General features: G+C 37.6%; 1 protein-coding gene across 1 annotated transcript; it reads right to left on the bottom strand.

Annotated features, from left to right (window-relative positions):
- Positions 1-7684: 7684 nt before the first annotated feature.
- LOC136846248 (uncharacterized) lies at positions 7685-12963 on the bottom strand. The gene is made up of 2 exons (XM_067117054.1): positions 12470-12963; positions 7685-7796 (listed from the first exon to the last, which is right to left on the bottom strand). The coding sequence occupies exons 1-2, from the start codon at positions 12961-12963 to the stop codon at positions 7685-7687; spliced, it is 606 nt and encodes a 201-aa protein (XP_066973155.1).
- Between the last annotated feature and the right edge of the window lie 170 nt (positions 12964-13133).

The following is a 13133-nucleotide window of genomic DNA, read 5'->3' as shown; positions in this document are numbered from 1 at the left end:
CTCATAAAATTAACCATAAATCCTAAAACTCTTGGTGAAGAAATTCTCTTCCAACTCCGCCCATCGGTGTCTGACTCACCGAGTCTCATAAAATTAACCATAAATCCTAAACCTCTTGGTGAAAAATTCTCTTCCAACTCCGCCCATCGGTGTCTGACTCACGGAGTCTCATAAAATTAACCATAAATCCTAAACCTCTTGGTGAAGAAATTCTCTTCCAACTCCGCCCATCGGTGTCTGACTCACCGAGTCTCATAAAATTAACCATAAATCCTAAACCTCTTGGTGAAGAAATTCTCTTCCAACTCCGCCCATCGGTGTCTGACTCACCGAGTCTCATAAAATTAACCATAAATCCTAAACCTCTTGGTGAAGAAATTCTCTTCCAACTCCGCCCATCGGTGTCTGACTCACCGAGTCTCATAAAATTAACCATAAATCCTAAACCTCTTGGTGAAGAAATTTTCTTCCAACTCCGCCCATCGGTGTCTGACTCACCGAGTCTCATAAATTAACCATAAATCCTAAACCTCTTGGTGAAGAAATTCTCTTCCAACTCGCCCATCGGTGTCTGACTCAATGAGTCTCATAAAATTAACCATAAATCCTAAACCTCTTGGTGAAGAAATTCTCTTCCAACTCCGCCCATCGGTGTCTGACTCACCAGTCTCATAAAATTAACCATAAATCCTAAACCTCTTGGTGAAGAAATTCTCTTCCAACTCCGCCCATCGGTGTCTGACTCACGAGTCTCATAAAATTAACCATAAATTCTAATCCTCTTGGTGAAGAAATTCTCTTCCAACTCCGCCCATCGGTGTCTGACTCACCGAGTCTCATAAAATTAACCATAAATTCTAATCCTCTTGGTGAAGAAATTCTCTTCCAACTCCGCCCATCGGTGTCTGACTCACCGAGTCTCATAAAATTAACCATAAATCCTAAACCTCTTTGTGAAGAAATTCTCTTCCAACTCCGCCATCGGTGTCTGACTCACCGAGTCTCATAAAATTAACCATAAATCCTAAACCTCTTGGTGAAGAAATTCTCTTCCAACTCCGCCCATTGGTGTCTGACTCACCCAGAGTCTCATAAAATTAACCATAAATCCTAAACCTCTTGGTGAAGAAATTCTCTTCCAACTCCGCCCATCGGTGTCTGACTCACCGAGTCTCATAAAATTAACCATAAATCCTAAACCTCTTGGTGAAGAAATTCTCTTCCAACTCCGCCCATCGGTGTCTGACTCACTGAGTCTCATAAAATTAACCATAAATCCTAATCCTCTTGGTGAAGAAATTCTCTTCCAACTCCGCCCATCGGTGTCTGACTCACCGAGTCTCATAAAATTAACCATAAACCTAACCCTCTTGGTGAAGAAATTCTCTTCCAACTCCGCCCATCGGTGTCTGACTCACCGAGTCTCATAAAATTAACCATAAATTCTAATCCTCTTGGTGAAGAAATTCTCTTCCAACTCCGCCCATCGGAGTCTGACTCACCGAGTCTCATAAAATTAACCATAAATCCTAAACCTCTTGGTGAAGAAATTCTCTTCCAACTCCGCCCATCGGTGTCTGACTCACTGAGTCTCATAAAATTAACCATAAATTCTAATCCTCTTGGTGAAGAAATTCTCTTCCAACTCCGCCCATCGGTGTCTGACTCACCGAGTCTCATAAAATTAACCATAAATCCTAAACCTCTTGGTGAAGAAATTCTCTTCCAACTCCGACCATCGGTGTCTGACTCACCGAGTCTCATAAAATTAACCATAAATCCTAAACCTCTTGGTGAAGAAATTCTCTTCCAACTCCGCCCATCGGTGTCTGACTCACGGAGTCTCATAAAATTAACCATAAATCCTAATCCTCTTGGTGAAGAAATTTCTCTTCCAACTCCGCCCATCGGTGTCTGACTCACCGAGTCTCATAAAATTAACCATAAATTCTAATCCTCTTGGTGAAGGAATTCTCTTCCAACTCCGCCCATCGGTGTCTGACTCACCGAGTCTCATAAAATTAACCATAAATCCTAATCCTCTTGGTGAAGAAATTCTCTTCCAACTCAATCATTTGTTCAAATCCTCCATCAATACCTTTCCAGTTTCCAGACCCAAGCGGATAAAGTCTCCAGCGAAAAGACCAACAATAAAAGAGTAACAATATCAGCTGACAGAATGACAAAATAACGCCAATGGTTTCCAGTCCAGTAGATGTGCAAGCTTTTATGAACGTTGATTCCATACGGAATGGGAATGCACGTGAAAGCAAAAGGCTTTCAGGAATTAACTAGGGCAGTTCATTTCATATCTGAACAATGCCAGGAATATTCAAAGAGGTATCCACATCTTGTTTCTCGTCATTGGTGATAATTTTTATCTTTTCATCACACAGATAATGTTGAAAATCAGAAGGCAAATATTTTAGCCTTAAATAACGTTTTTTCGAAGATAATTTTAAATAGAACAGCGACCATTATCATACTCGCAATCACCCTTCTTTATCCTTCGTGCCAGTAGGAGGTCTGAGGTTATGGTGCAGCTTAATCGAATTTAGTCATACGTTTTTCATATCTACTCATCAAGACCACTCTTTTAGACAGGAAACCTAAAACCTCATTTTTCTCACTCAGAGAACACACCCGACACCATGTACCCCACACAACACCCTACCCCACACCCCACACACCACTCCACTCCACATTCCCACCTCACATCCCATCCCACACTCCCACACCCCACATCTCACCTCACATCCCATCCCACACCCCACATCCCACCCCACACTCCCACTACCCACCCCACACACTACCCCAGCCCACAACCCACGTACAGTATAAAGCTTATGGCTTCCCGTCCATAGACACTGAAGAAAGACGGAAGAATTTCTGGAAATTCCTTCCTCGTTCATGAAGAAGAAGAAGAAGAAGAAGAAGAAGAAGAAGAAGAAGAAGAAGAAGGGAAATAAATCATGATTTAATTGACTGAGGAAGATTTATTCATCATCTACAGACGATCTCGTCATAGCCTCTCTCTCTCTCTCTCTCTCTCTCTCTCTCTCTCTCTCCCTCGTTTATCTAATATGATCCTACAAGTTATCAAAAACGGAAATCTATGTGCTAGGTTATAAAAACCCACAAAATGTGGACTAGCCAAGAAACAATATTTCTCCTCTCTCTCTCTCTTTCACCTTTCTTGACATAATCGAGATACTGTGTTCTCTAAGTTATAAAACGGAAACATATGTGCTGGGATTGTTAACAAAAAGAACCTAAATCGTGGACTGGCAAAAGCATTTCTCCTCTCTCTCTCTCTCTCTGTTAAGCGCATTAGAATTGCCACAGACATTTAGAATAACTGACATTTTGTCAGCATTTCCAAAGAGTGGCAGATGTCACAAAACATACAAGATACGCTTCATCTTTTCATCTATAGGCGGAAAGAACTATTTAATGACATTTGCGAATCATTTCATTTCATAACATGTTGTCGTGTTCTGTGTTGTATTAAGAACTTTTACTACAACATCAGTGAAATGAGCTGAAGCCTCTATAAATCGTTCGTGAAGACGAAAACAGAACGATTTGCAATAAGCGACCTTCTCAAAATGCTGAGATCTTTTACCATGAGACGCTCTTTCAGGTCTTCAATGTTTCAAGTAAATACAACTCGTCATATTTCCAGGAACGCATCATTTATTGTCATGTAAGACCTGGCTGGATTTCATTTTACCATATGTTTAAAACACCTTGGATTCTAAGACTTTATAGAATGATAATGTGAAATATGCATAATAAAATCCATTATTATTATTATTATTATTTATTATTCTTATTATTATTATTATTATTATTATTATTATTATTATTAGGCAAATAGAGCAATGAAAATTCGATAGTACTCAGATATTAATCCATTTTATTTATTATTATTATTATTATTATTAATATTATTATTATTATTATTATTAGTATTATTATTATTATTATTGTATTGTGCCGTTTTGATCGAACTGATAGATACATATCTCTGACCTATTCGATTATTTCTCTAAATATTTCCCACCATGATTTTATAATTCTGAAATCACTAGACGTGTTTTTCCTCTCTCTCAGGACATTACACATCACATCAAAACGGGAGGGCCTCGATGAGGTAATCCTCATCCTGCCTCACTGAAAGAACCTCTACCTCTAACAAGTAACTGTTAGCGCAAATGTCTGATTCACAGAGTTGTTCAAAATAAAGAGGATTTCCTCGAGACGGGGAGATGACACTTGGGTGACGCCCATCAAACTCGATGGAACTTTTCTAGACATTTTTTTTTTTTTATTAAATTTTAGTTTTATTAGTTTTCTGTAAAAGAAAACTATTTTGCCTGCTTTGTCTGCCCGTCCGCACTTTACTCTGTCCGCACTTTTTCTGTCCGCCCTCAGATCTTAAAAACTACTGAGGCCAGAGGGCTGCAAATTGGTATGTTGATCATCCATCCTCCAATTATCAAACATACCAAATTGCAGCCCTCTAGTCTCAGTAAATTTTATTTGACCCCAAGGTTAAAGTTACCCATAATCATTAACGCTGGCAGCAACGATATAGTGAGCCACTTCCGGGCGTGGTTAAATTTCTGGGCGATGGCTCCTTTCATTATACCGAGACCACCGAAAGTTAGATCTATTTTCGGTGGCCTTGATTGTACGGTGTACAGATAACTCGACTGCGCTGAAGAAACTACGGCGCATTTTTTATTTGTTACATTTTGACTCGGCCATAACCGCTGTGCCACCTTCGTGAATTGCATAATGCAGAAGATAATGTTCAATAAATAACCCATTTGCATTCTTCCCTTGTCAAGATCAGCCATTTTCCCACCGATTACTTAAGAGTTGAGAACCTCCTTCCATCTTCAGAGAATAACTGGTCTCTTTTCCCTCGTAAAACCCTGAAGACCGTTCCTGGGTGAAACTGATGCAGAGCTCGAACCTCTGCTCTATATCAGCCACGGATTGAGAGCAAAATGGGAGTATTTGCGCCACTTCAATGCGTAGAAGGAAGGAAGGAAGGAATAAAAGCGTAAAAGTGGGGAGATGATGTAATGAGAGATATGCTTAGCCAAGGCGTTGCGATTTTTTTTTATGGGGGGTTTCGGGATGGGTGATAAGACTGCCCTCTTCTTCTTCTTCTTCTTCTTCTTCTTCTTCTTCTTTTACTCCACTGACCCCTTAAACATTTCTTGATGTGTAACTTCCTTGTAAACATTTCCTGTGGTTTCAGCTTATAATCAAATCACGAGAATGTGTGTGATTTTTACTTATATGAATATTTATGTATGAATGTATGTATGTACGTACGTATATATGTGTTGGTAAGTCATCACATTGCCTTTGTGACACCAAAAGAATAAAAGTAACACACAAAGGCACCAATTTTCCAAAAGACTAAAGAGAAACTTGACACAATGTTATTTCATTCGAAGAAGTGTCTGACAAACACAAGGGTTAGGTTCGAACCCGTACACAAGGGGAACATCTCTTTAACCAAAATGGTTTAGGAAATTCCCTCCAAATATCGAAACCAGAAATCCCAAGTGGATATTCAGGACAAGAGGATTGCAGCTCAGAGAAATCGAATATCCTACATGAATGCTGAAGGGGAGGTTAAGGAGAATTTAGGTCTCCGGAGAATATTTGAATGGGGTCCTACACAGGATTACTCTCTCTCTCTCTCTCATATATATATATATATATATATATATATATATATATATATATATATGTGTGTGTGTGTGTGTGTGTGTGTGTGTGTGTGTGTGTGTGTGTGTGTGTGTGTGTGTGTGTGTGGTGTGTTTGCGTGTGACTGTGTTCTATAGTCCACAACAGCAGTTATGGAAAAGAAAAATAGAGAAAAATGCTTATTTTACCAAACAAGAGAATTAGGTGGAAGCATTTCAGTTATGTGATGCTGGCGATCATATCATGTGATTTAAAAGACAATGCTTGGTCATGCTCATGAAAATAGCTGACTATTTTAGCTTGGATAATTTCTACCCAAGAGACTATCACCAACTAGTCACCCTGAAAGTGTAATTTGTTCTGAATATCTACGACTGAGAGAAAAAAGGTTTTAGAAAGGTAAAAATGAACCTAATCTGACGACAGCAAAGAAATTCCAGCGGGACTTCCCAATCAAATGGGGCCCATTTCAAAGGGCGATTTCCAGAGCTTCAAGTCATGAAATCGTCATTTTCCTTTCGCTACCTGTAGAGCCATAGAAACACATTTATGAATCATTAATGCATAAAGATGATTTGTTTTGGGAAAGGGGGCGGATGACCCCAAGGGCAAATCGTGACCTCAGGATTTATTCAATAAGCTGACCAAACCAGAGGAAATTTCAGTGAATTGGCATTTGAACATGTAGTGATCTGGGAAGGTAACTACTGTAAGATACGACTTAAGCATAGCTCTCTCTCTCTCTCTCTCTCTCTCTCTCTCTCTCTCTCTCTCTCTCTCTCTCTCTTTCAGTAGGCCATTTCGTTCTTTGTAGCAGCAGATTGCAATGTAATTCATGGACAGACGACAGTTATCTCTCTCTCTCTCTCCGGGCTAATACCAAAACTTGTCCTGAAATATCGAGAATATAGTTTGCCACCAGAGTTCAGGCGACAGTTTTTCTGTCGTTGATGAAAATAACAGGAGGTATCCAAGATCCACTTTGTGTTGCCATCCCGGGGTGGATACGACTTTACGGTCTTAATGAGGACTTTTTCTGCACCTGTGAAAATCAGTCTCTGTTGCTATTTTGATTCATTTTTCATCAAATGTTTTGTTGTTTTGAGAAGTCTGGAGAATTCTGAAGACGTCCACGCCATTGTATGGAACCTGAAGAGTTCTTGCTAGTTTGCACTGTTTTCTTGATAATTTTTTGTACCAGGAAAAATTGTACGAACTTCGAGACTGTAAAATAGGTTTGATGACAACGGCCAATTTAATCTACAGTTATCATTTGGCGGGGATTTTAATTTCACGATAATGTAATTTTGAGGGTGATTTATTTTCACGATGGGACTTTTATTTCTATAATTTATTATTTGGTGAGGATTCTATTTTAACAATAATAAAATTTGGGGTCTTTTATTTTCGTAATAATATAATTTGGGATGGGATACAATCATTTGGCCAGATTTTATTTTCACTATATTATAACTCGGTGTGGATTTCGTTTCATTTCGGCTTGATGGTGTAATTTATTGGGATTTTCACGATAATATGATTTGGATTTGGGACTTTAATTTTATGATAATATAATTTGTAGGGGATTTTACTTTTGTGATAATATAATTTGGTGGGGATTTCATTTCCAGGATAATAGAATTTGAATGATGTTTTACCATCATATAGTCTGGAGAGGAATTTGATTTCACAATAATATCATTTTAAGGGGATTCTATTTTCACAATAGTATAATTTGGAAAGGGTTTGTTTCCCGATAATGGACAATGAATAAATGCAAACAAAGGAGAAAAACAATACGAAATAATACCGTCACTTGAGGAACTCGAGAACAAAAAAAAAAATCTTTCCGATAAATAAACGGATATGGAGAAATAAGTTTTTACTAAAACAATACTCATGTGTGGCTGGGTTTAACAATAAACTGTCTAAATCAATAAGGAGGAAACTGTCAAACATGGTCCATTTGTTTAATCGTGACGGCTGCAGAGTTCCGTTTTCCAGCGAGACTTGAGACAGACTGGAAAGTGTCGTAATGGTGACATGTTGTATCGTCTTTGAACCTGAATAGTAATGTAATATAAATTTAAATATAGTTATCAAACTCTCTGAAATTTGCTCTAAGTGTTATGTTGAGATCTTGGTTTTGGAAAAAGAACAGCACTGGAAGATCTTCAATGTTTTGTATATATATATATATATATATATATATATATATATATATATATATATATATATATGTGTGTGTGTGTGTGTGTGTGTGTGTGTGTGTGTGTTTGTACATAATATACATATATATATACTGTATATATATATATATATATATATATATATATACTGCTGCTGCTCATATATATATATATATATACTATATATATATATATATAGAAGAACAAGTGACAAAGAACAGCCGGTCGTCAAAGGCGATACATTTATTGCCGACATGTTTCATACCAACATGGTTACATCATCAAGGCAAGAAAAGCAACACAAATTAAAAACACATGGAGATATAACTTTGGTTGAAGTCTCCAACAATTACACAAAACTGACATTAAACGAAACCATTTAAAAGCACCTGCTGGACCTTGCTAAGGCTGAAGGCTGAATGATTCTGGAAGGAGGAGAGGCAGCAGAAGAAAAACAGCAAGCCAGGTACAGCTGTACAGAGGAGGTGTGATTGTTCAACAGGCCCCAACTGCTTAATAAATAATGACTCTAAGATAAGCTGCTCGTGTAAACGGCTTGTTTGGCCCAAGACAGAGAAGTCAGAATAGTTAATGCTGGTATTACAAATTTTTGTGTGATTTCTGATATTAGAAAATTTGGGATTGGACAATCTGCAGCCAGCACGATGGCTGACACCATCATGTGAATCAGCTGTGACCTTGAGCAATCGCTTAGTCGAACCTACGTAAGTTCCCCAAATTACATCTGGGGACAAGTATATTTATATACGACTGAGATTGCATTGTGGGCAGATCATGTGCTTTAGAATTTAAAAAGTGATCCCTATTGTAAGGGGATTTTTGGAATTGAAATAACTTGCAACATATTAAGTATTTTTCAATTACAGACTTGCAGAACTCTAAATTTGTCATCTTGGATGTATGGAATACTGGCGTATAATTTCTTTCGTGGAACAGTGCTTATGGAAGGGGATTCCGATAGTTTCCAATTTAGAAAATTCTTGCACAGAAAGAACCCCAATAAGAGCAATATTGTCATCAATTCACATGGGTAACAATGTTTCTCGACCTCGGGGCTTTGTGTTCTCAAGTTCTGAAGTGTTAGGATGAAAAGGCATTTTGCAGAAATTTGGTGGTTCAGCTTTCTAGAATATCATTTGATTCATCGAGTGAGTACTTGAATCAATTAAAGTTTAAAGATTCTGTTTTTATTTTCCAAACTTTGTTTATATTATACACATGATTGTGTATACATGGGTGTTTTGTTTCTCATTCATGTGCTGCCATCTTTGAGATGAAAAGGCCTATTAAAGGGATATTAAACACACACACACACACACACACGCTCACACACTTACATGCACACACACACACACACACACACACACACACATATATATATATATATATATATATATATATATATATATATATATATATATATATATATATATATATATATATATGTGGGTGTGTGTGTTTATGTGATTATGTATGTATTTACACACTCGCAGAGTAGACACAGAGAAAGAACCACTTTCTTTAGGAGAAAGAGGAGCGTCTGGGAAGATCGAGAGAGGGGCAAAATTAGGGTTATAGATCAAATGAATGGCCTGAAATTGAACCCTTTCTCTTGAGAGAGAGAGAGAGAGAGAGAGAGAGAGAGAGAGAGAGAGAGAGAGAGAGAGAGAGAGAGAGAGACAGAAGACACGAAATATGACAGCAATACCCAAGACAAGACAGATAATAAGTCTCACATATCCCTTGATAGCTGAGACGAAGGAAAGAATTGATGGCGTGTGAACAATACAAAGAGGCTTAAGGGAAAGATGCAGCTGTTTCTCCTTTTAAGAATTTCTTATGAAACAGAGAATTGAAGGAATTATTCTCGTATAGATAATCTCGAGAAATCACAATGACTATAAGACGAAGGGAAGGTGACCTCTGCTACGAATATGCTAAAGAGATCAAAGACTATTTAAAAACTTTCTCATCTTGTTAGAGGGTAAATAGTTGCAAACAAACTTAACTCCACTCTTTTAAAACAGGTAGTGTCTAAACAAGACTTTTGCTATGAGAGACACAGACTAAGCTAAAGGAATCGAAAAGAAAGAAATAATTCATCAGGCACCAAAAAAATGTAAGTTTTCTAAATAAAATATCATTTAGTTTAAAAACATCTTTCACTGACGCCAGATATATATATTTCAGAAAATACGGCCGCTTTAATATTACTGTGTTATATAGTGTGATGAAAGGGGAGTTAGCTGTAAGATGGAACTGGGGCAAAGCAGTCAGTTGCAGAATCATGGCATTCAGCAAATAGTTGGTCATCTCAGCAGTTAACCTGATGAACACACGATATTGGCTCTGTCATATGACCGAGTTGGTATGTGCATACATGAGTTCGTGACGTTAGAAATCTAGATTTTGTGTCTAATTCTGCTAAAAAAAATTAGTTCGATCGTTCATTAGCGGAGCTAGAGCGAGATCGTGAAGACATTATCTTTTGAGTGTTGCAATCTCTTAGAATTGGCAGAATAAGGTACAGTTCAGACTCTTCGTTTTTCTGTGTGAAGCGTGAACTTATGTTTTTTACCATGTTTCAAGACATTTTTGAACTTGTGTGGGAAGTGGACGTAGCCTTTTACCATTTCAATATTCTATTTTATTGTGCTCTATATTTTACCAGTTTGCTATTTACTCATGCATTTTAGACTTTTCATTACTATGTTTTGCACTTGAATATTTTTGGGAGAGTATTATTTGTGCTTAATTCCTTCGACAGATGTCGGTGGTGGTGTGGCGAGAACATAGTGAGAGAACATGATGTTATCATGTTGGTGTGATCATAGAGAATACATTTGCAAAAACCTTTGCAATGTCTAAATTTCTTATGTGGTAGACTTTTGAGACTAGACTTTACAATGTCTAAGATAGAGTATGTGAGAGCTTTTGAATTTGCAGGCTATTAGCCACAATCAGATTTTTAGTTGGACTGAGACTAAATCTTGAGTTAGATGTTTTTACTTGACAATTTCATTTATGATGCATTTTAATCTTTACTTTGTTTATTCATTACTTGTTGGGTTGCTTTAAATAATAAATCTATTTTTGTAGGAAAGATTGCGTTTCCTTAGATGACCCATTTCATTTCTTTAATGTGGAATGCGAGAACGAAAGAGATCTTTGTGACATCAGAGAGAGAGAGAGAGATCGTTGTGACCTTCGAGAGAGAGAGAGAGAGGGATGCGTGAAACGAAGCAGCAAAAGTCTCGCTGAGAAAAAGAGAGTGTGTGGGACCTAAGGGGGGAGGTCTGCGTGGGTTGAGTGTTAGATGGAGGGAGACAGGGTCGAAACCCCATTGCTTTCTGGAGTTAGATCGCAAAATCGGTAACGTTACGTATATTCCTACAAGGAATATTATATCTGTTTCCAAGGGGGGGTACAGACAGGGGCAGCTCTAGGGTTTCCTGCGCCCTAGGCTAATATTTTAATTTGCGCCCCCAGGTCCACCAGCTAGGAGATCTGGGGTGAGCAGTAGTCAGTAGCTCCCCATTGGGTGACATTTCGGGATAGTTTAATTGTAAATCCAGCTACCAAATATTAAGCTGAAATTAGCTGAAAAAGGGGGAAAAAATAAAACATGGCCTCTACAACATTTTTTTCATTCATTAATAGAACAAATCTTAAGTAACTAAAACTCCCTAACTAAACTATTAAAGAAAAAGACTAGAATTCAAATGTACTGAAAGGAATTGAAAGCTATGTACGTAGAAAACATATAATATTAATCTCAGTTATTGAAGAGAATGTGATATTCTCTTCATAACTACGAACTGAATTATTAACAAAAAGACTAGAAATCAAAGTAGTGAGAATAATTAATAATTCTGAAGTAAACATGAACATAACTCAGAAACAATTGTTTAAATTTTATATTATTAGGAACTGTTTACAATTACAACTTTCAATTATAATGTAATTGTAACTTTATACTAAAATTTATCAATATCTGTCAATTGCAGAAATGAGAAATTCAATTTTAGTGAGCACTGAGTCTTTCTAGATTGTTGGCTACAACTATAGATAACTAAAATGTGCTTTCCGTGCCTTTTTCTTGGCAAAATCAGCCACTAGATTCTTTAGATCAACTTTCTGTGCGATCTCGTTCTCAATAGAGACCATAGCTAGACCTACAAGTCTTTCTTCTGTCATTGTAGACCGCAAATACGTCTTAATTAATTTTAATTTTGAGAAGCTCCTCTCACCGCTCGCCACAGTAACAGGCAAAGTTAGCAGAATGCGCAAGGCAACAAATGTGTTGGGTACACTGTGAATCAGCCCTTGTTCACAAATGAACTTTAAAACATCCAGGGGAATGACAGTGTCAGGCTGAAGGCGGCGTGCAACTGCCTGAAGTTCATGACACAAGTCAGTGGCGCCTATGTCCTTGCTTTCTCCATCTCGTAGTGCTTTTTCCAGCTTGGTGCAATGTTCCATAAGTTGTGTGTTTTGTTATCCCATTAAGTGATTTCACATCATACAGGAAACCAAAAACAGACTTCATCTGCTGCAGTTGCTGAAAACGTTCCAGTACAGAATTGATGGCAACATCGAGTATAGCAAAATATAAGTTAACTTTAAAGTTCACTTTTGCATTCTGCACTGGTGTGTCTTCTCCTTCATAGTCAAACTGCCTTTTCTTTTTCCTAAGACGAACGGAATCTGCAACAAAAAATGGGTCAATCTCCAAATCATTAGCCAATTCAGTAGCATCAACTAGTACCTTTTCAAACTCTGTATCACTTCTTCTCTCTTCTAGAAACATTCTAGTGCGTTCCAGTTGTTTTAATACTGATGAAATATAATTTTCTTTTGCTTGTAGCTGCTTGCTGGTAATGTTTATTTCAAAAAGAATGTCATACCAAACGATCAATGAAACCAAAAATTTGAATGTTGCAATGCCATTTGCAAGAGCTTTAGCTTCTGCACGTGTGGAATTTCCAGATGATCCAAGGAGAGTAGAGTCTGTTGCCATTTCAGTAAGAGCATCATATATGTCACCAATTTGGTAACGGATGGGTTTTAGTGCATCTATCCGACTCTCCCATCGTGTTTCACTCAGAGGTTTTACTGTTAAGCTTTGTACATGACGTTTCAGTACATCCCAACGATGAGTTGAGGCTGAGAAGAATACATAGAGCTTTT

The sequence above is a fragment of the Macrobrachium rosenbergii genome, chromosome 15 (assembly GCF_040412425.1).
Source record: "Macrobrachium rosenbergii isolate ZJJX-2024 chromosome 15, ASM4041242v1, whole genome shotgun sequence".
NCBI classification, from domain to species: Eukaryota; Metazoa; Arthropoda; class Malacostraca; order Decapoda; family Palaemonidae; genus Macrobrachium; species Macrobrachium rosenbergii.
Note: the sequence above shows the minus strand (reverse complement) of the source record. Positions and strands in the feature narration are given on the sequence as shown.

Bases quoted from the DNA above. Each gene is read 5' to 3' on its own strand.
- LOC136846248 (XM_067117054.1), bottom strand. From the start codon at position 12,963: ATGGCAACAGACTCTACTCTCCTTGGATCATCTGGAAATTCCACACGT. The intron at 7,797-12,469 runs GTATGATGTGAA...ATTACTATTCAG, and splicing joins AAGTCTGTTTTTGGTTTCCT to GTTCAAAGACGATACAACAT.